At 36.7% G+C, this 27354-nt stretch overlaps 1 protein-coding gene across 1 annotated transcript in view; it reads left to right on the forward strand.

Moving 5' to 3' along the window:
• Positions 1-27354, forward strand: part of LRP1B (LDL receptor related protein 1B) — a 631173-nt gene that overhangs the window by 592386 nt on the left and 11433 nt on the right. The window contains exons 83-86 of the mRNA XM_071746448.1: positions 3606-3770; positions 11229-11390; positions 15812-15986; positions 16600-16704. Of these exons, the coding sequence (XP_071602549.1) occupies positions 3606-3770; positions 11229-11390; positions 15812-15986; positions 16600-16704 (607 nt within the window). The remainder of the gene's footprint in view (positions 1-3605; positions 3771-11228; positions 11391-15811; positions 15987-16599; positions 16705-27354) is intronic.

The following is a 27354-nucleotide window of genomic DNA, read 5'->3' on the forward strand; positions in this document are numbered from 1 at the left end:
ATCTCAACCCATATTTTCAGTAATGCTACAGTTTTACTAGTGGGGCAAAGGATTATGCCACAGTAAAGTTCTCAGGAAGGCATGGTATAATTAGGGAAAAATCTGAAGAGGCTTTTAAATTATTTCATTGCTGGTTGTAAATTTTTATGGAGAGAAAGAAAATGCCTAGGAAAGCATTTTTAATATATTAATAATTTTCAGTATCTTCCCACAACTGCAGTGTGAATTATGCCCTTTTAAAGGTTTGCTGAATAAGTGTTTCATAGTTTTCTAGTTACAGTTATATTCCAAGTAAGGTCCAGAATAGGCTTTTTTGTACATTTTTTTCTTTTATGTTATTTATGTTATAGTAGATTGCTGGTTTTGTAGCCTCATAGATTACAAACAGAAATAGGTCTCAGTATCATAGCTCCCTAGCAAGTATAGGTTTTTGCATCACTTTGGCTTTTTAAAAAGAGTATGAAGTGGATCTTGCATGTTTGTCTAATGCTGTATCAGTGTTCCTTTTGTGTAATATTTTCCTTTTTAACTCCCAGTTAAAGGAGAGAATCAAAGATTGGGCAAATAAAGCTGCAAATCCATTAATGTTTGTGTCAAACTGTCACATCAGTGAGAAAAACATAAGAAAACCTTCAAATCTTAAGTTATTTGATTCCTTATTAAAGATATATCAAGACTAAACAACCAGGCTAGGAGAGAATATATAGAATTAGGTGACCTGTAACTCTTTCCTTTCATGTAGATGCAGTAGGTAGACAACGGTACTACATCAAGTGAAATTACTCACTTCTGTCCTTTGAGAAGTGAAAAGAGGAGGTGGGAGGTCTTTGAGTCTCAGTTCCAGCAAGCTCAGCCCATTATTGAATTGACTCCAGATAGAAACTTCTTTGATTATTTTTTTTTTAAAAAAAACTTTTTTTCCAACATTGGGTACTTACAAGAGCTGTTGCCAGCTCTTCTTTCAGAGGTCTTTATTCAGTAATTCAAATTAAGAGTATTCAGACTTTCATAACAATTCTTCTCTGTCTGTCTCCAGTATTCTTTTTTTTTTTTTTTCCCCATCTTCTCCTCTGGACTGTTCTGCTCCTGTCTCCCACACAAAGGCAGCTGATCCCCTTTTGTACTCAGCTGATGGGAATCAGTGAGAGTAATTTGATTCTTGTATTTACCTTCTGACAACAAAGCAGCAGCATTAAAACCCCTGTTTAGCCAGTGTATCTTTCAATCCTCTGTCTGAGCTTATTTAAAGTCCAGAACAGTTGTAGTACCTCTTCTCTATTTCATATTAGATTTACCCTGAAACTCTTGAATTTAAAATGTTTTGGAGAGAACAAAATCATTAATGAATTTTAATGATCCTGATATAATGTATTGCAATCTTTGTTACAAATTTTTTCAGGAACCTTCTCAGTTGACCATCACATGAAGTTATAGCATAATTGCATTTTAAAGCTATAAGAAATGAGTCTCCCAGTCTTTGTGAGCCAGTTGGATTAGAAAATTGCTACTGTGGGCACTTTTTGGCTCATTATACTTTCTTGAAAATATAAAGGCAGGTATTTTTTTGTGTGTTTAGGGTAACTTTTAAGTCTGTAGGTCATGTTCTGTAGATCTAAATATGCCTTTTGGTACTCTTTATTTTTTCTCTTTAATTCATACTCTGTCCTAATTTCCTTTTTTCTTAGAAAAATGTGTTGTAATTCTGCAGAAAAGAAATATAACATGTTTTTAATGTGCTTTCAGAAAGGTTCATAAAAATAAGCACTTGTCTGTACTTCGGTGTTATTTATTCCATTTTTACCAAGTTCTGCTCTATAAACTTATGACTAATGATAAGTAAAACAGATAAGATAAGCAAAACAAAAATAGACTTTCTACCCAGTAAGATATGCTACATTATCCATTTAAAGAATTTCTGTAATGAGTAACTGAAGAAGGTTTCATGGAACATCAAAGGACTTAATGAACTCCCCAAATAAATAAAACACTTAGGCATCCTCAAACTCCCAAACACAAAGTAGCTTTGTTACAGCAGATGTATGTATGCAGGGTGGATGCCAAAAAATTAAACACATACAGTGTTTCATATTTTTATTGTAAAACACCTGCAACGATGATGTGCTGGTCACTTTCCTACAGTAACTTCTGGGTTCAGTGTCATTTGAGAGAGGTGCAATTCCTGGAAGATGATCAGTTCCCAGAAGTTTTGTTTCAATAGGATTGTTCCCAGGTTATGTGTCTGCACCACGGGAAAAAAAACACAACACTTGGCTTTTGGATAAGCACGGTTCCATTACTGGATTTTGCAGAACCCACTAACTATTCAGCAAGAGGATATCCAGCATTCCTGAATGCTGCACTTGCATTTCAATGTGTTCCTTCAAACATTTAAAAAAAAAAAAAAAAATTTGATATATCTACTTCAATAGGACACATGGTAACATTGACTCCTTTCCATTATTTATTTAACTAAAGCAGATTAATTCAGCCAAACATCTGCAGCTGGTGGATATATTATTGAAGAGTTCTCAGTGTTCTGGTATCCCTCTTGTTTCAAGGCAGGGATGTTCAAATGCTGCCTGGCTTCACAGGACTTGTCTGGCTGTGTGGGAAATGAAGAGTCTTACTTCTGAAAACATCTTTTGGGCTGGAAAGGTCCTTGTCTGTTACTTAAGGATTGCAATTATTTGGATGTTAGAGCATTGTGGATATAACTGAGTGCTTTATATCTTGTTCAAAGTGTTTCCTAGGCAAGCGCAACTCTAATTGCAAAACATCTTTATAGGAAGATTGAGTCTGACCTAATGAGAATTTGTGTCACCAGGTACCTCACCACCACAATGGTGCCACTGCTGCCATAAGCACTCAGTGGCTCCAGTATTTCTTCTCAGTGGTTTTACAGCTTGTGCAGACAAGAATAAATCAGAAAATACAGTCTAGAATTAACAAGTTAGCATGCAAGCATTAATTTTGTGAGGAGGATTCAAAGGCTGAATGATTTCCTTTTAAATATCTTGGATAAGGTTTTCTTAAGAAGGGTGTTAGTTAATAGAGGGAGTGGAAAAAAATCAAAAGGGGAAAGGTTGAGGTCACCACAAAACGATTGGGAATTTTTATGAGATCCCCATTTATTTTTCCATTCTTTAAATAACAAGGAATGAGAGTTTCAAGCAAGAACCCTCATATTCTAAATAGGTGAACTTTCCTTTGGACCTCCTCAACGTTTGGATGAAGCTTCATGGCCATACCCAGCCCCCTGGCTGAGTACAGGGCAAGCTTACAGCCCTGCTGGGCAACCCAGCACAGCCCCCATCAGCTCTGCAGCTCTCACTGAGGGCTTACAGTCCCAAAGTATCTTTTTTTTTCTTTTCCTTTCTTTTTTTCTTTTTTCCTTTTTCCTTTTTTCCTTTTTTTCTTTTTTTTTTTTTTTTTCTTCTTTTTTTTTTTTTCTAGAAGTCATAGTTTAACTTTCTCCATTTTGAACAGTGATATTTTTTCCCCTGTTAGTAGAGGTCTATGGCTCTGTTTAAGATCAAAAAGGTTCTGTTTTGCCTGGGACATGAAATGGGATTGTTGAAAAAACTCTGTGTGTGCTCTTGCTGCAGATGACACCTGTAAATTAAGCTGTGAAAACGGAGGCAAGTGCATTATAAATGAGAAGGGGGATCCCCGGTGTCACTGCTGGCCAAGTTACTCTGGGGAAAGGTGTGAAACAAACCACTGCTACAACTACTGCCAGAATGGAGGAACCTGTGGAGCCTCTCTCCTCGGTAAATATTTCTGAGCAGCTGTTATCCTTACCTTAATTTCTATTTCTTTTTTCCTTCGTGTTTCCATTTGTTCCTCATTTGTGAGGTTTGTGTGTCATGGTTTATAACTTACCTGCTTTGTCTGCCCTTAATCAATGTGCAATGAATCATACACACACTTTATAACCAATAATTCTTTCCATTCAGTAAAATAATTCCAATGTTTCAGCAGAATTCAACTGCATCCCAGAAAAGGGAGCATGGAAGTTAGCATTCAGGATGAAGACATCCATGCTGGGGTGTAGAAATGGCACTGGAAAGCACAAGGTTCAGTCAACCTACAGCTGGAACAATCCCACACAACTTACTCTACCTCAATTTTCCTTCTCAATTTTTCTGTGTATACACAGAGGTATTTTCTTGAATTATAGAGTTGTGTGCACTGAAGCTTTTACCTCTGTCTTGCTGCAATTCATAATGTAGGCATTTTACTCCTGTGCTTCTCAGGAAGATTGGTTGATCAGAATTCTGACCCTGTCTTTTCCTGAAGGTATTAGAAATCACATCTCTTATTTTCAGGGAGATTATCCTGTCAAAACATGGGTGTTTGGGAGTTGATTTTTGTCCCTAACATAGGCTGTTGTAGCTTGTAGAAAGCAATTAGTCTTTGGACTAGAGAGGGAAAGTGTGATAAGAAGTAGTCTGAAATTTAGTAATTTTGTGGTAAAGGAGAAGTTGAATTCTATTTTATACTCCAAGGGATATTTAAGTGTTTGATTCCAAGTAGAAGAACTGGAGGAGTTTGGTGGCTTGGCTTGGAAGCCAGGAAGCTGCTGAGGCTGCTCTGAATCATTTTCTTCTGTGATGAAATAACCTACACCCTCATCTCTCTAAGGAAAGGACAGGAACCTGACTACAACAGGAGTTTGTGTGTGTTCAGCACAACCAGAGAGAGCTCCCTGTAATGCAAAATCATGTATCTTTGTGACAGAGAAGGCTTAGGCCTATTTTTTCTTATCTCTAGTTAAATTTAGCTAATTTACCTTCACTTACTGGCTTTTTTGGAGCCTCTTCTAATTTGAACAAATACAGTGGCAAAAACGTAAGTAAATGTAAATCTGGTTTGTAATCTGTTGTGTGCCAACCAGAGGATTTTGGGGTTCTGAGTATTTGAGGGTTAATTATGTTGTTCATCGTTACTGTCCCTAATAATGAATGAATATTAGAAAATAACATTAACTTGCAGATGATGAATCATGCTCAAAATTGTTTCTAACAGCTGATGGAAGTACTGACACAAACAATAAGCAGAGATTTTTATCAGCGTAGTGAGATTCATACAGGTTTAGTGAGAACATGCAGGTGAATGAAAGCAAATCATGGGTGGCTGAAATGATGTCCAGAACTTCTTGAACATCTTCCTGATGTTTATTCCCACATCTTTACACGTCTAGCATTTCACTGATACTTTTGTGTGGTTAAAAGTCTCCATAAAATTAATAACTCAGCTCTCAGACCTTGTCTTCAGAGACCCAGGGTTTTATTTAATCCTTTGTTTTGGCAGTAGCTATAGGGCTTACTCAACCTCCAGCAGCTCTTGTTTTCTTTACCAGGCAGCTAAGACTTGCTGTGCTCACACAGCTCTGCTATTGCCTGCCTTTATTTATTATTTTCGTCCTTGATAAATCCAGCCTCTGAAATCTCTCATCCTTGCTGAAATAATGAGTGCAGTAGTTTTGGTCACCAGTGAGTTAAGGAGGTACGAGCAGATTCTACAATATACTTCTGCTAAATTGTTAATCCTCTCTCCAGCTGCTCCAGGGGACCTGGAGATGCAGACATGAGGCTTAGTTCTGTGTGTGGTCTCGAAGAGGATAACGTGCCTGCACAAAAAATCAATCAAGAGAGCCAGCATGGATATCATCACAATCCACATCTCATTTTTCCGTTGCCTGATTTTTGGCAATTCTGACCTTAACTGCAACTGGAGTTTACTGTGCCACATGCAGCCAAAGTGTGCCAGACCTTTGTTGAGCTGAGGCCATCAAAGAGCTGGTTCTGATGACTCTTCCTGGGCATATCAAGAGGAATATTTTTCTACTGGGCTGTGTCCCCTCTCCCAGTTTAATCAAACTTTCATTCCAGGTTAACCAGATTACCTGTTTGCCATTTCCAGATCATGATGGTAGCCAACCCTTAAAGCCTGTGCCATGCCTTTCATGTGCTGGAGAGATGGATAAGAAGATGATGTATCTTTCTAAATCAAAGAGACTCCATTCAGTATTCCAGATAAAATTTTCAAATTGATCCACACCTCATCTTCCTCCTATGCCTAACCCCTGCACCCTGTAAATATTCTATTAAGAAAAAAAACCCTCTTGTTTCTTATCAGACTATTTCTCATCTATATCAGGTCATAAATCACATGTTTCTGTAACAAACTAGCTTGTCATTGGGCTGTCCTCTTATCCTGGTATAATCTGCTCCAGGATACATTAAAGCCATTATGTACCTTAGAGAAGGAAGCTCAACTGGATGCTCCAAAGGTATTGAAAACTAATTAAATCAGCCAAACTCAATTCTTTAAGTGTTTTAGCAACAAATATTTCCTTTTCCCATTCAAATCTATCACTGAGCAAAGCACCTCATTCAGGCACTGCATCAGTGAGTGCACATTTAGCTGCAGGGGCTGCAGACACCATTCACAGCTTGGATTGAGGGTGTGAAATCCAAAATACAGCATCATTCATTCACTCCATGTGACAGCCTTCTCTGCTTTTTAGGGTTCAGATGAATGTAATCAGTGTACATGTTACTTTGTTTTTGCACGTTACTAGGTTTTGCTTGGTGTTTCCTTAAGGATAGTAGAGCTTAAGCATTATATTGTTCCTAAATTTATAATATTACATCCTACCAGGCACACTTTTGAGAGGTTTGATTTTTGTTTGGGGTTTTGTTTGGTAGAAAATTTCACATTTTTGGAAAGTATAAAATTGTCATTTTAAAATAAAGTTAGCTCATCATCATCCTAATTTTTTCTGCTCTGCTGTTGCTATCTCTGCATACCAGCTCCTATACTACAATGCTTTCAACCAGTTCCTCAAAAACAGCATTTATATTTGTGATCCGTTATACAGTTGGCTCATGGAACTGTACTGTTAAACTGATGCAATCAAGATGCACTTATTTTCCTAATTTTTTTTTTTTATTTTAAAAATTTATTTTTGTTTTCAAAATACGGGAGCTTTTTTCCTGTGGAAGTTGCACAAGGCCTGTGTGTGCAAGTCCTAATCCAAATCCTATCCACAAAACCAACCAAACAAACAAACAAAAAAAAACCAAAAAAACCCAAAACCAACCCTGTGATAATTTCAGCTCTGATTGCAGTTATTGATCCTGGTATGTTATCCAACTGAGAATGAGTTACTTTACATGGATGCCCTTTGGAAAACCTATGGAATGCCTCCCCTTCATGGTCCCTGCTGCTGGGAGAATTTCCTAAGAGTCAGGGAATTTCCTTATTGTCCTAATTTCCTCAAAAAACAAGGCAGAAATATCCTAAAAATCAAGCTTTCATGGTGTCCTGAAATAAATAAAATAGTGCAGCATATAAAGTTCTCTTCTAGTGAACATGTGTTTTAGTGAATGTGTAAATCCCCTTCTCTTTCACCCCCTGATACCCAATAGTAATGTGATAACCAATTAAGGAAATTGCAAAGTGTTACTCATTTTTTATAAGATGATTGTGCTAAATCTTTGCTGGCTGTGGTAAGTTGTAGAACCTCATTATCAGCACACAAATGTTAATTTGTTAAACAAATCCCACTGGCAATTCTGGGATTACTCACTATTGGTTTACTTACTGCTAAGCCTTTTGGCAAATTCCTATGTGAACAGTATATAGCTGGAGATTGGGGGAGCTTTAATTAAAATTTATAAGTTTATGACAGTTGTATTGAACTACAATAATTGAACAAAGAAAATGTCATCAGTTAATTAAAAGTACACATCTGAGATGTGTAATTAAAAGTTCAGTATAATAATGAACACTTTCCAGTAAGCCAAATGACTGACAATTTGGGAAAAAATAAATGTTACCATAAAAAATGGACTTCATTTCTCCTTATAAAATCTCTGAGCAACAGTTTACTAAGTGTCTTGAATGTGTTAACAAGATCAAACTGTTTCACAAAATTAGATAAACACGTACTTGTACTGTACTTAAAGTGTGAAGAGTATCTATAACCACATTTACTTGTGAAAATCAGTTAAAAAAATGTCTTTTCTCTAAAACTGATGAAATATTTTCCAAAACAAATTGTATGTAGATGTTATTATATATAAATGCAATTCTCAATACATACATTAATTATATTTAAATTAGATGTTATTTTATAAGTGAAACAGGCAGAATTTGGGACACAATGGTGCATACTGAAAATAGCACCAGTGAAGAACTCATTTGCTTTGCCACACAGAAGTGAATTATTGTGATTCCCAGAGACAGCTGATAACTCTTCTCAACAACATGACATCAGAGACAGTAAATAGTGAGGTGAAATCACTGTCATTGTACATCACTGGGATGGGAAAAATTCTGGTAAAAAAAAAAAATGTGCTTCTTGCTCTCTAGATGTTACTGTAGTTTTTAAGTCTGAACATTCACATGTGAGATGCTGAGAATGTTCTGCCACCTTATCCCCCCTCCCACTTTGGCAAACAGCCTTTTTCAACATAGGGAACTGAAACAGGGAAATTTTCTTGGGGTGCTATGGAAGAAACTGGGAGAGATCATATGAGAGGATAGGTGGAACTTAGGATACTAATTTGCAGTAGGCAGAGGAGAACAAGACACTGTTCTCATACAATAAATCCAGGTGAGGATTGCACTGAAGAAGGGAGAGCTGAAAAAAATTTTGTTTCATTTCAGAAAATTATTTTTCCTCATTTTTTGCATAAACCCCACAGTGGTTAGCTGAGTTTGAAACAGTTTAACATTTGATAAACCACTTTCCTTATTAGTATTTTTCTAATACTGTAATGTGTTGTGAATGTTTCTGTGGTGGCAAAACCCAGGAATTAAGAGACAATTTAATCCTGATACTTCCTGAGCAGTGTAAATGCTGCCCATGCAGTGTTTCTTAGTTGGGATATGTCACATCTTGGTTGATGTAATTCTTTCCTGTGCAAACATAAATCAATATTCTGATTCTGTGATACAAAACCTTATGGCATTGTTTGGCATTGTTTAATACTGCAATTGTATTGAAGTTTTTCTTGGAACCATTTTATATATGAAATAGTTTATGAGTATATGGCAGGTTAAAATGTCATCATTAGTATTATTTTAGATGCCAACAGTGTGTATAAATAGGCTATGAAGTATTAGCATTATGAAAAATCATGTTAAATTGAGTGGCAAAATGGGGTTTAGACTATTCTTGAATTAAATTTTCATATAACTGTCAGTAGTTTGGCATATTTATAAGACTCCAGGAGCAAAGAATAGAATTATCTTTTCTACAAACTAGGAAAATATCATCATTTTTTTTTTTTTTTAAAAAAAGAGACATATTAATAATACAAACTGATTTCAGACCTCTAGATCTATGTTCTGTCACAATTTTATTTTAACTTTTTTGTTGGAACACTGATTCAGACACAGGATTATGTGAAACCCCCCTGCCACAGGGGGAGAAATTGAAATACAAGTGTATACATGAGGAAAAACAAAAAGAGTCTGTGCTAACATCTGAGTTCAACATCTTTGATTTAATGGTTAGATCACAGGGGACATATATGAATAACCAGGCTGATGCATATTAAACTAGTTGGAGCTATTTTTAAGTCAATGGATTTTTTTTCTGCTGTACTCATTAGAAGGAGAGACTAACTGATCTCTTGGCCTTTAGGATGATTTGCAAAACACTTTAAATTAGCATAGCTTAAAATAGAAGATATAGGAAAAGAAATTACATGAAGAGAATAAGTACATCATTCTGCATGAATCAAAGAGTGGAAAAAATGAAGGCACTAATTTTCATTGAAAAATTCTCCATCAAGTATTACATAGTATTAAAATAAAGGAAGACCAGAAGAAAATTATAATTGTGGGGTTTAATCTACATTACTTTAGTAAGGCAGCCAACTGAAGTCTGTAGATCTTCATTTCAGTTTTAGATGCAGCTGGGGAAAAAAACATCAGGATGCAAATATGAAAGTAGTTGTGGATATCTGTGGGGTTCCTTAGGATTCAAATGAGGATGCTTCTGTCTGCCCCTTTATTTCAGATGTCCTCAGGTCCTGATTAATCTTCATCTCTTTCCTTACCCATCTTGGAAGCCAGAAAGTACAAAAGTGTTGAACTCCATCTGTTTTTCCTAAGTTTAAGAAAATCCTAAAGACTAAATGAAAGCAAAGGGAAGGAGGGTGAAGGGAAAAAAGTGTTTTGTAGAATTTAAATAAGAATATGAATAGATTATTAGGAAGTGAGAAGGGAGATGGCCAGCTGGACACATCAGGTCATTTACTTAAAGAAAAGATTGCAAACGAGATAGAAAAGCAAAGTCAGGACATGAAAAAATACTACTGGGATCTCGAAGTTTGTTTTAAAGATAAGCCTTAAGGAGAAAGTCAGGGAAGAGTGGATGAGTTTAATAAAGCAGCAGATTTGTAACAAAGCTATAAATCCTTTAGACGTGAGATTTAGATAAGGAAAAAAAAATAATGGGAAATTACAAGAGGCTAGAAGCATAGGGGGAAAATACACTGGGGTTTAAATGCTATTTTAAAACCCTTTAAAAAGAAGCTATAAAGGACTAGCAATGTGAAAACATTGATCTTTATGTATTCTCTGCTTTTTGGACATTGAACTGTGACCTTACAGGCATCTTTGGTCTTGTGCAAGACAGAGATTTTTATGCTATAGTATTTGTTACGTGAGAACGATAGGTTAACAGAGCAGGCACAGATTAGTTAAAATCATTATGTAAAGTTAGCTATTAACATGTTGCTAATTATTTGTATATTTGTCTAATTATACGTCAAGGCTTGTAGATTTGAGAATAATGATGTATATTTTGAAGAGGCATCACTGTTGATGATGCATTTATCAGCAGCAAATAGAGGACCCCAGCCTGGCAGGGTAATTTGAGGAGTTTAGTCATGGCTTAAATTCCTTTTTAAGACCAGTTTTAAAAATAATTCTCAAGCAAAGAGTCAGTGACCATACAGGCACAAGTGTAAACTGCACAGAAAGAAGTTGTCCGTACCTTACAGTGCTGAGTTGCTTTTTAAAAATCTCTAAATTCAAGCACTGTTTGCAGCAACATGTTTTATTGGCACCTAGAGAAGAGTGCTTGGGGCTTGTCCATAAAAACTTGCTGCCTTTATGATGGATGTATCCACCTTGAACGTGCTGTTTATTATTTTGCTGCTTATTTCTTTTTATTATAAAGTAGTTTTCTTTGGTTTGAACAGGGAGGCCCACCTGCAACTGTGCTCTAGGCTTTACAGGCCCCAGCTGTAACCAGACAGTCTGCGACCGGGTTTGCCAAAACGGAGGAACCTGCAGCGTCACGGCTGGGAATCAGCCCTTGTGCAGCTGCTTGTCTGAGTATACAGGAGACAGATGTCAGTACTGTAAGTAAACCCTTCCAGACTCTTAAATATGGATTTCACAATGCTCTTAAATCTGGATTTCTAAGGCAAGTCTTACAAAATGGAAGATGAATGCGATTTCAGTGATTTTTCTACCAACAGGTGTTGGCAAGCTGAACTCCAAAATGATTTGTGCTGCTAAGGGGATGGATTCTGGTGTATTCAAGTCATCCTTCAACATATTTCCACATTATCCATCTACATGTGTAGGACAGAAGAAAAAGCTTTTTTAGGAATGATTTATTTCAGTATATTAATGAGTGACACTAAAATGGGGCAGTACAAGTCATTTGACTGTCAGTAGAAATGAGCTAATTTGGTGTTAAATTTTTTCTCTGTTACCTTCTCATAGTTGTTATTTTATGCTGGTGGAATGTCTAAACACAGTGAACTAACATAGGTGGTTAAGGAATTTCTCTGGTATCCTTTACCTTTGCAGACCATCAGTTATGTCTCCAACTGCTGCCTAAACTTTTATATTTACTTCTAACTCCAGCATAATGACTTTTAACTTTCATGCCTCTACATTCCTTCATCTTGTTCCATCTTAGATGACCTTCAATATGGTTTATGCTCCCACCTAGTATCAAAAATTAGGATTTATAGGTAACTCTTAGGTTCTATCCTTTGCACCTGAAGTTGTCCATAGTTTGCCTTTCCATTGATCCATCAGTCTTTTCTCATTGAGATGCTGTCTCCCAAATGTTTCCATGCCTGTAGAAAGGCTTTTCTTGCTTTTTAGAACTTCCCCTGAATTTTTACTTCTTTTCCAGAGGAAAGGGGAAATATTACCAACCAAGAGGTCTTCTGTTCTTATGCCTTTTACCTTTCTTTGCTCTCCATGCTTTCTCTTAGCATAAACCACCATTATCTGTTTTCAATGATTTAAGACATTTGAACATAATCTTGAATTTCTTCTTTTGGTCACTCATTTCAAAATCTCACTTTGTCTTCCTCATGTCAATACAATGACTTCAATATGATGACTCAATAGCAACCTCACCTAAAACTGATACTTTTTTTTAAAATTGTTTCATTTTTTTTAGATCAGAATTCAGTGGGGTTTTTTAAATCTCCTTTTTCTGCTGCTTGCTTTGATTATAACACTCTAAAATAAGGACTGCCATAGTGCTTGTTATAGAATAGAACATGAAATGTGAAAGCCATCATCTCTTTTGCACGTAATTTGGTGAACTTGCTGAAAATGGGTAGATTTAAACAAAAACAAAGGGAACTCAGCTGTTATGAAGGTCTGGTTTAGGGTTACCTACAAGACACAAAACCATTTAGGAAGTCTGTCAAACAATGGAAGGGTTAGTGTGGATCTTAAATAGGATTTGCACTGAAGTAAATGGAATGTATTTCCAGTTGGGAGACTATGAAATCAATTGAAACCTTTGAATGGAAAACCAGGAGCAATTGTGATTCCCTCCCACTTGGTATTAAGCAAACTGCACAGATCCACAAATAACTATCTGCAAACACAAGTGGTTATTTGAAAACAGTATAGTAGATAAATCATGCACAGACAGACAACACAGATTAAAAAAAATATTTACTTGAGGCTTAGCCCAAACTAAACAAATTGTTTCTAGTTGAATGCTTCTGCAAACATTTTTTTTTATTTTATTTTTAAAGAATTAATTTAAATGTAAATTTAGAGGCACTTTTAAAGCAGTGCTTATTATCAGATTTGGATTGTCTGCTGACAGTTTGGAAAAATGCCAGAAAAGAAAGAATCAGAGCTATAAAACACAAAATAAAATTAAGCTGGTCTTTATTTAAACCTTAATACTTCTAGGAAAAGCAAGGTTCTTACAATTTTTCAGAGTATTTTTTCATGGCCAATAAAAGTTCTATGAAACTGTACAGGTTTACAGTTAATAATGAGCATATAAATTCACATCTGTGCTGTTTTTTTTTTTTTTGTATTCACAGATCTGTTTTTTTTTTTTTTCTTTATTAATTGTATTCACTTTGTATAGATGTTAAAATGTATTAGTATGCTGTTATTGCAAAGATTGATTGCCTCTAAGTTACCTTTTTTGAGCCTTTCTGTGATGTTATTGAAACTCGTTCGTATGCAGAGGATGATAGATAAATATGAATAGGTGTTTTACTCATGCTCCCAAGCTGAAAATATTATTAGTGTTTTCTTATAGCAGGGAGAAGACATTTACTTGCAGTATTGCCAGATTGCAAAGACCTTATTTTCCTCATACTTATTGTCTCCAATTACCCAATGCAGAGTTTCTCCTGTGATTAGTTCACATAAGGGCTAATAATGAAAATGTGTGCTCCGTGTCGAGGCATTGGCACTGCTGAAATAAATTTAAGTGAATGAATTTGCATAGAATTCCACTAACATAGTGCATGTTGTTATAGACACATGTAGTTGATGGATTTGAATATAACTTCCTATTTTAAACCCCTGAAAGAAGACATACAGAGTAGTTAAAGTTCCTTTTTGTGTATCATTTAAGGCCCGAACAACCTAAAAGACAGAAAAGATTTCCAGGCTGTTACCATCATTCAAAGTGAATATAGTGATCTCCCAAGCTTTTACTTGCCCTGAAACTAAAATCCTTTTCCTGTGGGGAGTAGGGGAGATAAATAAATAAATAAAAATTAAATAGTGTTGTTTCAATCCAAATGTATCATATGTATTGTAGATATAAGGTTTTTGTAGATTAAAGGTTTTTATGACACCAATCTATATTAAAGCTATTACATGGTTTAGAGTATGGATTTTCTATTTCTAAGGGGTTTTCTGGGGTGTTGTCCTAAATGTATGTGCAAATATTTCACCCTTGCAATGCTTTTTTTCATAAGAGGTCTCTCAATATTGGCTTTCTAACCAGTTTGTATTTAAAAAAAAAACCAAACAACATCCCCAGCTGCAAATTACTATGCTGTAACTTCACTAGAGGCATGGCAAAAAGTGACCTATTTCACCAAGTCTCTTTTAACCCTCTGTGGCTGCTCAGTAATGATGCCATAAGCAGGTGAATCTATGTAAATAGGTGGAGGCAAGCAAGGAAAATCACATATATTGTAATAACTTCTCCATCAGAACTCTTCTCAGATGCTGGGTAGCAATGGCACTGCCCTCAGTTGATGCTTCTCTGAGAACTGAGCACAAAGAAGCACAAGCAAAATATTTCCCATATGCATGATGAGATCCCCTTACACAAATTGTCCATCTTGAATATGCTCAGTAAAATATATCCATTGGAGTCATCTCCAGTTTGAGAGCCTGAACTTCCAGCTTCAAGGCTGCAGTTAGTTGCCTTTGGCCAAGGTTTTGTTCTCTAGTGAACAGCCTGATAATACTCCTTCCTGCTACTGAGACTCATCCTTAGCCCTACCTTGTGCTTTAAAGGACTGGAATTTTAAAATTTTGACAGAAGGGTAATATTGTATTAATATGGACCAGAGCTGCATGGTTCAGAACTGAGACATGTTCTATATCAATTATTTCATCTGCCCATCAAGAACACAACCAAAGGCTCAACAGAACATGTTATCTACACAGAGAACATATTAGAAACAGGAGGAAATATGAAAGATCTTTGAAAGATTTGGCCCCATAAGGCAATTTAAATTGCAGGACTTAAAAGAACCCACGTGTCTCGTCAAAAGATAATTGTGGCTACTGCATTAATATAACTGAGCCCAAATGTTAAGATGTCAGCATTTAGTAGCTCTGGAAGCTTCTTCAGTCAGGCAACCCTTTTTTTTTTTTTTTTTTTTTTTTTTTTTTTTTTTTTCTTCATAGGGGTATGAAAAAAGGGAGACAGTTACCAGAACTTCTAAAAAGTTAAGGAATTTACTGCTTGAAATCTCAGTCCTGCTGACATTTAAGCAATAAAATAAGATAATGGGGTCTTGTAAGTAGTTTGTTGTAGAACTTATGGATTATGTCTTTATATATTATTCTTATTAGAACTTCATGAAATTTTAATATGTAGATAAATGAAAATAAAATTTAATTATTTCAAAATACTGTTTCCATTTCAGTTTCACATAATGCTGTTAATGCTAATGTGAGTGTATCAAAAGAGTTTTTTTCAGCCATTATCCTATTAAATACATTAACAATGCTCTGCTTTTCTTATCAGTAGTATTTATATTATGTGGGATGATGCCATAAATGGTTAGACATTTAGAAGGAAAAAAAAAAATTATTACAAGTTTATCCTTCCATTTCACTTCTCAAGGCTACCTATTAATATGTGAGGTGTCTGTTTATGGGGTATTCCTGTAGCTGTCAGGGAGCCACCAGCTTCATTCATCATTTTGCTTTTATTACAGTGCCTTTTAAAACCTAGAAAAGTGAGGTATTCTATTTTCTATGACACTTCTTAATGCCTTTTAATAATTAGTTTTCCTGTTGGTTGCAGATGTTTGCCACCATTACTGTATGAATTCTGAATCCTGTACTATTTCTGAGGATGGAAGCGTCGAATGCGTCTGTCCTGTCCGATTTGAAGGTCCAAAATGTGAAGTGGACAAGTGTGTCAGATGTCATGGGGGACACTGCATAATAAACAAGGACACTAATGACATAATATGCAAGTAAGTGTGTGTAGGGGAGGTGGTTGTGTTCAAAATTATATATTTAATAGCAGTTATATTGCATTATCCTTTAAATGTCTGTGGCTGGCCCCTGAAGCCATCACATCAGAAGGGCTCCTTTGCATGAAAACCCCCTGCCTCCTGTCTTCCTAAACCAACTCTTGGTTTAAATCAGCCTCCCTCCTCCTGGGGGGGGAAGATTCTGGTAAGGCTAAATGGGTCTTCACTTGGAAAAATTGGAATAGATAATGAACTTAAGTCAAGATTTACCACGCTGTTGAAATTTGTTCATTCTGCAGTATCTGTGACAGTGACAGAGCCATGTTGTGTGCTAGTTAATGAAAGCAAATGCAGCAAGATGTGCTGCTGTATTGCTGAGTGATTGTTTCCTGTAATGATAATTTGTTTTCATAGGAGGAAATTTAAAAATATTTTCTGTATTAAGCTCACTGCCAGTGCTATCTTTTCAAGGTGGAAACCTAAAATTGTGGCAATCAGTAAGTCAAACATATCATAAGATCAGTATTTGAGTATGTAGATAATTATAAGGGAATTCACCAGATTTAATACAATCCTGATTGCTATTTGTTTTGGGTTGTTTTCACTGTGACAGTTGCACTAATGGAAAGATTGCCTCTACCTGTCAGCTCTGTGATGGCTACTGTTACAATGGTGGAACCTGTCAGCTGGACCCAGAGACAAATATACCTGTCTGTCTGTGAGTATCCTGCCTTCTTTAGATCATTACATTATCTGTGTCTCAACAAATACTAAAATCTTTATGCATTTGACTATGTCTAGGGTCTCTCTTGGATGGCTGCAGTCATAACTTAGAGTACTTTTTCCTAGCTATTTATATTTGTGCAATATGTGTATTGAAAGATGTAACTAAAGTCTGTATTGTGAATTTATAGAGATAAAAGGATACCTTTTGAGACTGCTAATAATTTCAGGCCCATTCTAAAGCCCATTTGTATTCAGAACAGAATCCAGAGGTACAGGGTGGTTGCCTGTCCTGCATCTCAAAGGTGAATTAAATCTTTTCTCCAAAAAGATGGTCAGAGGTGGGAGTGCTACATTCCAGCAGGGACCCTGATGGCTAGAGAATAGGAAGAATGATATCAGAGTTTATTTCTTTAGGGGTTTGGGGATATGGCCATGTATCTCTTGTTTCTGCCCTAACCTTCACACTGCCCACAGGAGCTTGGCTGCTCTGGGGTGAGATTGCTCCCTCCTTCCTGTGCCCTTGTTGAGAGAAGAGTTCACAATGGCTTTCTTCAGCTCAAGCATCAAATACCAAAGGAAATGAGAATTTTTAGTCTAGACAGTGAAGTACTGTTTCAAGAGATAGAAAAGCCAGTATTCTAGTCCCTTCCTGAGAGCTGTGGTGTAACTTCTTTTTCGGCTGCTAAATATAAAATGCAGAAATAGACCCTGTAGCAAGAAATTACTTTCTTTCCTGCTCTCAGTTGCACGGAGCTATTTAGCCTTACTCCAGGTTGTTTTTTTTTTACCTTTGCCTAATAAATGATCCAATCTTCTGTACACTGCAGAAAATCTTCATTGTGGTGTAGTCTTCCACATAGGAGGTCTTGGAAGAGAGAATTGGACTTGAGTGTCTCATTTCCAAGGGGACATAAGTAAGCTGTTGTCCAAGGGATCTGGCATTACAAGAGAGAGCCAACCCTTCATTTTGTTCATGGGCATGAAGTAGGTGATCCAAAAAGAGTGTGCCTGTTGTATTCAGACTCCTAAGAAAGTTACATTGAGAAATAGCTAGAAATTATAATCTGAGTAGTGGAAGAGACTGACCAACTTTCCTCCCTGTGAGATCTGGATGTGCAAAGGGGCAAAAAAACATATTGACAAGAAGCTGAACATGAGCCAGCAGTGTGCCCAGGTAGCCAAGAAGGCCGATGGCATCCTGGCCTGTATCAGGAACAGCGTGGCCAGCAGGTCCAAGGAAGTGATTCTGCCCCTGTTTTCAGTGCTCGTGAGGCCACACCTTGAGTACTGTGTCCAGTTCTGGGCCCCTCAGTTTAGGAAGGATATCGAGGTCCTGGAGCAGGTCTAAAGGAGGGCAACCAGGCTGGTGAAGGGACTCGAGTACAGATCCTATGAGGAGAGGCTGAGGGAGCTGGGGGTGTTCAGCCTGGAGAAGAGGAGGCTCAGGGGAGACCTCATCACTCTCTACAACTCCCTGAAAGGAGGTTGGAGCCAGGTGGGGGTTGGTCTCTTTTCCCAGGCAACCCTCAGCAAGACAAGAGGGCACAAGAGGTCTCAAGTTGTGCCGGGGGAGGTTTAGGTTGGACATTAGAAATAATTTCTTTACTGAGAGTGTGATCAAGCATTGGAATGGGCTGTCCCAGGAAGTGGTGGATTCTCCGTCCCTGGAGATACTTAAAAAGAGACTGGATGTGGCACTCAGTGCCATGGGCTGGGAACTGCAGCGGTAGTGGATCAAGGGTTGGACTTGATGATCTCTGAGGTCCCTTCCAACCCAGCCAATTCTATGATTCTATGAAAAATCACTGTACTGTTGAGAAGCTGTCAACAGACATCTGCAGCTTTGGGGTTAGAGGCAGTGGAATGGAACTCTGCACAGTAGCCCTTATTCAGCTGAAAAATGCTTGAAATGCCTGTGTCTCTCTTTCATTGTTATTTTTTCCAGCCCTTTTTATATGTTATTTGTATGCCCTTCAATGTTTTTAGTTAAGGACTAGAGAGGCTCATAAATCTCAGAAAAAGGAGAATATCACTGCTATAAAATAAAAGGCTCAGATATGATGATTAATTCTGGTGATTCCTTTGCTTAAACACCTAAGATGCTGATTTTGGAAGCTTGTAATTCATCCACTTCTTTCCCTTATAAAACTGGCTTATTCTTTTTCATATGGAACACCATAGCATCTCGAGGAAAACAGGATTCATACATAACTTTGTGTGTGGATTTACAATACACAAATGCTGCAGCATAAACCAACATTGTTAGCAATGCTAAGAAAACAGTCATAAACATTTTTATAGCCATTGCACTCTGGATTGATCAATACAAATTATTAGTACATTTGACAGTAATGCTTTGTTAAGAATGTTAGATTCCTGAACCCTTCAGTTAGTACAGGTCCACTGGTTTATAAGAGTTTGATTAACACTAATGAGCTCCCATGAACAGCAGAGTATTAATTTTGTTATTTGTGGGGATGTGTCTGTGTATCTGTGGGTGTTTTGCCATCATTATATATATATATATATATATATAAAATGCATTTTAAAATCTGTTCAGCAAAAGGTAGAATATTTATATAGTCTATTTTACTGAAATTCTGCAGATGCTCTGTGGGGTTTAAAAGTCAGCGCTGTGACCAGAAAGTGAACCCTTGTGATTACTACTGTCAGAATGAGGGAATTTGCACTTTAACTGCGTTTAATGAACCGAGATGCAAGTAGGTTTAACCTTCCACTTAATGCTGCACATTCTGTGACATCATTTCAGGCCACAGTTCATTGGTTTGAGTCATGCACATTCACATACATTTCACAATATCTACTGAATCTGGGGGCTCGTTTCTATACCACACACTTACCCTTTGATAGTTGCACTGATGAGTGGATTTAATCATACTTTTGGAGTACCTGTATCACTGGAGGAGGAAATAACAAGTTTTATTTTCCAGAAGTGAATTGAAAATACTGAAAATGCCACTTGGCTTTTATTGTTCATATTTTGGGATATTTTACTGAGTTAATCCTACTCAGCATAAAGTTAGTAAACAGTGATGTTGCATATGTCCTGCAGTCCAAAAGTGACTTCCTATTTCTTATCAGCACAGGGAGAGGAGCAGAAGAGCCATTTAGGTACCACTTGAGGTGTTAGGCTTGCATTCATAACTCTCATTGTTAACTTTATAGAAATAATGCTGTACAATAGAAACTGGTAAACAAAAATATGTGAGCTACATCAAAGCTCTGACTTTTCATCTGATTGAAAGCACTCAATAACATACATACAAAACGTGCTGTATTTCTCTGAAGTATTTCTGATCTGTTTCTTAAACAGAAAATTTTATTTCTCATCAGGGAAGGAAACAACCTTAGTCTTTGAAAACTCTGTTGGACAGACAGAGATATGCAATACCCCTCAGATGAACATAGTTTTACTGCACAATCATGATGTGAAAAAATTGAAATCATGAGCCAAACCTAGACTTGGGATAAAATATGAAACTCCAAAATCTTTAATCTTATCTCATCTAAATGCATGGTTTATGAAAACATAAAAAGCTGTGGGTTTGTGTTGTGGTTGTTGGGTGGGTAGCAATGACAGTGGCTAGATATGGTGAATAATCTTCTAATTTTTTGAGAAATATGATTGCAGTTCCTTTGTCAGCATTCTCAAGCAATGAAACTCTGTAACATATTTCCGTAAATCCACTGGAAAGCAGATCAGTCTTCTAACCACCACTGCTTAAATGGCCACCATTGCCTATGTCTAGGAATCATTAAAAGTCTTCTCAATTGATTCTTTTGTTACATCACAAAGGTAGCTGTAGAGGAAAGGGAAAAAGAAGGAAATAAAGGTTGTTTGATGGAGCTGAAGACAGGTACAGTGATGGAGAGGAGGAGCTGTAACTCCTTATGTCTGTGTTCTCCTTGCCAACCTCAATTCAAGCTCCAGTTCCCAAAACTTCTGGTTTTGTGGTGCCAAATAAGTTCTTGACTGGGGCTTCTTCATACTATTACCAACCTGATACTGGCAAGTAAAAGACCTTGGGAAGGCAGGAAGGAATCCCATGCTTCAGGAGCATCATTGTGTCAGTGAACAGCAGTCTCAAAGATCCTCTCTGTGAGTTCTGTTCCATTGTACAGGGAAACTGGTGAATTCCTCCAGCCTCCAGTCTGGCCCCATGATGTGTGACATCCGTCTCTGGTCTCTGAGAGACATTTAGCTAAGGGCAACATTCATGGCTGGGTGATTTTTAGAAGAGATAGGAAGTGGCTGGATTTATTGTCATTCAGCAGGAACTCTCACAACCAGATCAGTAGAGAATGCAGACTTCATGTATAATGAAATCCTTATTATCATTCAATAAAGAAAATAGAGAATAAGATTTATCTGTTTTAAAGGGCAAACCTAAAGCCATAATTATATAGAGGAACTATAAAACTGCAAGAACATACTCTCCTTTTACCAACCTCTACTCTTAGCATTTTGTTTGGTTGTTTTTAAACTTGAATGCACTAAATATTAGATGAATATTGGAAGTAAAAGTGAAAAGTTTAGGAATGAATTTAGGCATCACTGTGGCTGCAGGTAAGCCACCAATAAAGGAAAGTTTTTTAAAGTTTGTCTCCAGTTTCAATGAATGTTTCAATGTTTGAAAATACACAGAATATACTGTAATATCTCTTTGGATGTGAGGTCCTACACAATTTAGATTATTTATTCTTAGCCTTATTTTTAGGAATATAAAGAACATTCTTCTCCCTCCTCTTCCTCCCCCCATTCCCCCTTTTGTTTTCCTTCCTCGATAACAAAGGTTTCAAGAGAATTTAATAACAGATTGTTAAAACTGAGGTACTGATGTCTTCTTATATGTAGTTAATGTCTTTTTAGCATTTGCATACTAAGTTTTAAAGGATATTTTAAGTACTATTCATTAATGGTTTGGCGTGTGTATGATGTGTATAACACTTGAGGCATGTGATATATGTCTGAATTGCTCCAGTAACTTAATAATCCATATAAATTTAATAATCCATAATCCAAATAAATCCATTGAAAACAGAATCAACAGGAGATTGGATTCAAATGGGAAAGGATCAAGAAATGTGTTTTCTATTTATTTCACAACCTGCCAGTTCTAGAAGTCTGTCTTATGTTTTAATAATTTCTTTTATTTGCCCCTCTGTTTCCTTCTTACTAATTACCTAGCTGCATAGACATTTTTGCAAGGTTTAGGGAGAGTATGATTCCAGTAAAGTGAGTTGGAAAAAATTAAAACATTCCAAGTGCACAAGATTCTCACTGGTTGCTACACAGGCATTGATCTTACCCCTTTCTTTATCCTCTCTCACCTATGTTTCTTTTATATCTTCACTGTAATTCTAGGTTGCTATAATTTTTTTTTGGGGGGGGGGGGGTTGGAGGGGAAGGGGGTTATTTGTATTTAATAGCACCATTTACATCTGCAAATAAATGTGGTCAAATTATAAACCCCCTTGTATTGGTGTTAGAGAAATATGATGTAGAATAGTTTCTACTGCAAATTTACAATTGAAACCAGTAGAAGAGATAAATCATCTTGTTGCATATCTAAATCCAACTGATTTTAAAGACAGTTTTTTAAATGCTCTAATGAGCTTTTGGGCAATGCTGCATGACTGTGGCTGAGGACTTCAGGTGAGACAAGTAGGATTATATTATGCTAACTGATTAAGAAGATCATAGTTCATTCCTTCTTAGGTTCCTTCTGCATAGAGTTGTGTGCAATTCTGTGTCTCTGAAGTTTGGAATCTGTTTCCTATGTGGCATCAGAGAGAGAAATTCAGATAATGTACAACATTAAACTACTTTCCCATGGGTAAAAGTGCTGACTGTTCAGAGGACTTCAGGTTGGGTGTGTTGTACTTCCACATTAAAACTAACCACTTCCTAAATAATGAAGAATAAATCACCCTGGATATTTTAATTGTCTGCATTAAGCAGATGCAGGACTTCAAGGGGAAAAGAGGTAGAAAAATCGGTGGTCATTCAGATTAATTAAAAGGCACATATCCTAGAAAGCACAAATCCTACAGGAGCTCGAAGGAAAGTACAACTTTGGTAGCAGAAGAAAGAATAAACAGCATTGATATTAAATTGAGAATTTTGGCTGAGGTATAGGTTAAAGACACCAGCGAACAAGTAGGGAAAGAACAAATTGTGGAATTTCTTACAAGTGCCAACAAGAAGCCTGAACTTGGAATAAATGGATAAATAAATACAAATTAATTCCTGCTGGAGAGAAGTTAACAAGAGAGAGGTTCTTGCCAGTTTATTTCCAGCAGGATGGAGACAGAGACACTGTGTGTGTCTTGTAGGGATACACACACCTGTGTGTGCAATGGAAATCTGTAAGAAAGGAGTGAATTCTATTTAATGGAGGAACTTACCTCCATCTCATACTTTTGTGATACAGCCCTTCCCTCTTGATATTCTTTTCGTGTTGAAAAATCTTCAAGCAGGAACAGTTTTTATGTAAGTACACGAATTACTTGTACAGCTGCTGTCACTACATGGAAGTTCTTAGGTAAATCTAAACCTCACAACTCTGTTCAAAACAAGGTTAAGGTACATCCATAGTCCAGTTGTGGACAAGAAGAAGCAAGACCCTGACTGGCACTGTCTAAAGGTTGAGTAGAAAAAGCCACTGTAGTGTAGAACAATTGCAGCATTGAGAATTCTGCCTTAGGGTAGATGGCAGCTGTATCCATGACAGGCTGTATAAGTCAAAGAAGAGAAAAAATTTTATCAAGATTCTTGCAATAAATGTTTTCCACGTGATTTCCTGGGGTATATTTAATGAGGTCCCCAATTTAAATTGCAACAGGAATTTCACGGTATTATGCCAGTTCTTTGGGACTTTTCTTTTTCAGCTGAAAATACCTTTGTTGTAAATGTCTTGAATTTGAAGATAATCAGCAGGTTGTAACTTTGTATTATAGAAGACTTTTCATTCAGTTTGCATCGCAAACTAGTATTAGTTTAAGAATGAAATGCAAGAATATCTTTGAAGAGTGGTTGTTAAAGAAAAATGAGAAGATTTGGAAAAGAGGAGTATGTGTATTTTTTTGTTGAACATTCAGTAGCTAGACCAGAATGCAGATATCCTTTGTTCATGAGTTTAAAATGGTTCAGATGAAACTTGTGTAGTTGCTGCTGCTGTACATCACAGCTTACTTGGCCTCTGTGAGAAGGAGAGGAAAATGTGGTTTGTCATATACCTATTGATCCAGTCATTTCTCATTCTTTTTTTGTTTGACCATTTCAATCTCTTCCTTTCTCAGTGTCATTTCAATACAGCAGTGGCCATCTAAACCTGCTTAATTTTTATATATGTGCTCTATGTTAATATTCACACTTGTATAGCATATCTACTGAGCACATATTGCTAATAGCATGGTGTTCTTTTTCTTACCTTGGGATAGTGGAGGGTGAGTTACACAGAAGGTCTCAGTCCTTTGCTCAGAACACCATGCAGTGACTGTGAATACTGATTTGTATATAGTTTGTCATGCACAAATTAAATTCATGTTCAAGTCACATTTTATTTTTTCATGTGTGTTACTAAATTTAATATTCTTTGGGTTCCTCAGAAGTGTGGTCTATTGTTTTGCTTGCTTTTGGATTATGCAGTTTTCCTGTTCTTAATTTATTGGATTGCAAGGTAGCCTGTATTTCATTCTAAAGAAATGTTGTCGAGTTTCTGTCCCTTAGCTTCTACATCAAATTTCTTCACTTTGGAGATTATCAAGTGCTACTCAATAGACAAAAATACTAAAATGTGGCCTGTTCGTGTATACAGTAATTATGGAAAAGTTATAATTTGAAAATAATTAAACTCTGCAATAGTGAAGGTGCAGAGGAACATGAAGGTAAAACGTACTACTGATGAAAGCTGAGGTGGGATTTTTGGTCTTTCAGTGTTTCCTAAGTTTTTTGTATCATTGAGGATTTCTCTGTGGCAATAATTCTTAATATCAGCTCCATACTGAATGAAGAAAGCATATTTCCAAAAATATTGCAAGTTTATTTTAAGGAATAGTTTGCCTATTTGGCTTGCAGATTTGGGGAGTAAAAGGAGATTATTTTGATTTCTGTCTGACAATGCAATTTAATACAGACAGTAACTAACTTTAATCCAGATGTTCTCTTCTCTTGGCTCACAAATACTTTTAATATTAATGCTAAGACATGTTCCAGTGGAATTTTAAAGTAAATGTTCTTAAAATTGTGAGGCCAGATACTTTCATTAGGATGTTGTATTATACATGACTATCCATGCCTTGACTGAAAGAAAAGCAAAGTTTGAAAACTGCTTTGTATAATGAAGAAATATCATTTCTAGGGAAGAAACGTTTTCAATTCCCCTTCCACCTCTATTTTGTAATGACTCTTTCACAGATTCTGTTTTACTTCTAGGCTAATCTCTCAGTTCTGCTTTCTGTCATTTTTTGATACACGCTGGTATATTGAATTGGAAAGCAGTTGTCTACAAAAGCACTTTTAACTGCATATTGTGATGGCTATCTCATATTTTTATGACAATGCCTGTGGCACAAAAACAAGGGGAAAAAAACCCAATTTTCTTTTTTAAAAAATGCCATGAAATTAGCCTTTTTACTAGTTTTTTCTATTTGTTTAGATATCTCATAGTCAAATGGCTCCTTTTGGTCAAGTACCCATATAATTGAGTTTAGTCTTTCAGTGCACTGACCTGTAAGGGTTATAAAGAATAGAGGACATTTTCTCTCAGCAGAAGATTCTGTAACAGCAACAAGATAAGTCTCTGAAATGTAAATATATTAATTCTAAGTATTCCCCACTACAAGTGGAACACCTTTATGATTTCAGACTGAAGTTTATAAAACATCTCTCCTCTGTAATACTCTTCCTCCAAATAATAATAATTCCCATCACATAGGCATTCTGTATCTCAGACCATGTTTCCCAAGCAGCCTCTTTCTAAATTGTAACAGAGAGAGCTGCAACATGGTTTTATTAATGACCTTGGCAGCAGACCATGTACAACCTTTGTTTATTGCCCTCTCTTTCAGTTTTTATAGTGGTGTTCTCTGCTGTATTGTTGATCTTTGATCCGTTCACCAATTCTGTTGGGATCTGGAGCTGTGAGATGCTCACTGGAGTGCCTGGCACCACTCAGCTGACTCCAACCTGTGCTTCACTGTCAGGCTCCCCATCTGTTTCCATCTGCATTTGTTTATCTGCAGCTTAGATTGGGCATTGTCACTGTCTCCCTTCACACTTCTTAAGAATATGAACGTCATCAGTGAAACCAGTGGTTTGCTGTAGTTCTGCCTCCTTAATGCCTTTCTGTTTGCCCATACTGCAAATGTTCTCTCTCTGACCATAAAACTACTGGAAAAATAGAGGACAAAAGCTCCTGGTAGCAAATGATTCAAAGGAAAGGGACAGAATACTGAACTGAACCAGACAGCAGTGCCCATGCTAGGTGCTGAGGAGTCAGAGTTTAAATGTTATCATTAAAGACAATTTCTATCCACAAGGATAGAATTCTATCCTGCTCATCTTTCCTGTGCTCCTCCACGAAGAGTTGTCCATGTCCCAGCCCCATCATTATTCATGTGCCTCCTCATGGCTAATTTTCTGTGTCAAAATCCCTGCCAGACAAGACAGCTTTCCCCTGGGCTTTATTTCTTTTCCTATTCTGTCTGCCCAAGACAAGTCTTTACCAGCTTGCTGGACCATAAAAGGGCAATCATTTTACCTCTGAGAACAGAAGGAAATGACTGCCATCCTGTCTGCTTCAGTCCCATTGAAGTCTATTGGAGGCAGCAAGCATTTGGGGAAAACTGAAGTGGCAGCTACCTGTCGTGCTTTTATCAGACTTTTATCAAATGCCTCACAAGTGTTTCAGTGTTCATGACTTCTACAATAAAATTGCAAGAACTGTTAAAATTCTTACCTTAATTTGTGCCTCTGCTTACTACATCTATAGCTGATGATTTCTTTTAATCACTGCCTGTTGTGGTGTTGTATCTGCTGCAAGATATTGGAGAACATAATTGTGCATTATACAGTTTTCTCATAACGTTTTACCTGCATGGTTCATAGTGATTCTTTTGCTAGCCTCACTATCTTATATTCTTTAAACTGTTTAAAGATATTTATGGTAATGATTCTCTCATATAGTGGAAGTATTTGAAACCCACAATAAGGATTTAGGTACGAAGTAAAGATATGTCTAGCTCTCCAAGAAATCTCTCCCTTTCAGTAGTGTAATATTAAATGTAAATTGCCTCTCATAGCAAGCTTTAATCACATGAACTGAATACTCAAAAGCAATGATGCAAAACCTCCAGTAAGAAATATTAAGACTTTATTTCATGGTTGTCACATGCCAACAATGTGTGGATCCCAGCAGAATATTCTAAGTATAAAGATTTCTGGTGTTTCTCTACAAGACTGGAGATAGCTATTTTGCAGCCATGTGTTGAATAGTGACCTTTTGAAAAAAACAAGCTCTTTGAATAGTATCTTTTTAGAGTGGTTGTCAGTGTAATCATTTCCATTTGATATAATTGCTAAAAAGGATCTGTGAAAAATAGAACAGATGCATTGTGT

The sequence above is a fragment of the Heliangelus exortis genome, chromosome 6, assembly GCF_036169615.1.
Source record: "Heliangelus exortis chromosome 6, bHelExo1.hap1, whole genome shotgun sequence".
Classification (NCBI taxonomy): domain Eukaryota; kingdom Metazoa; phylum Chordata; class Aves; order Apodiformes; family Trochilidae; genus Heliangelus; species Heliangelus exortis.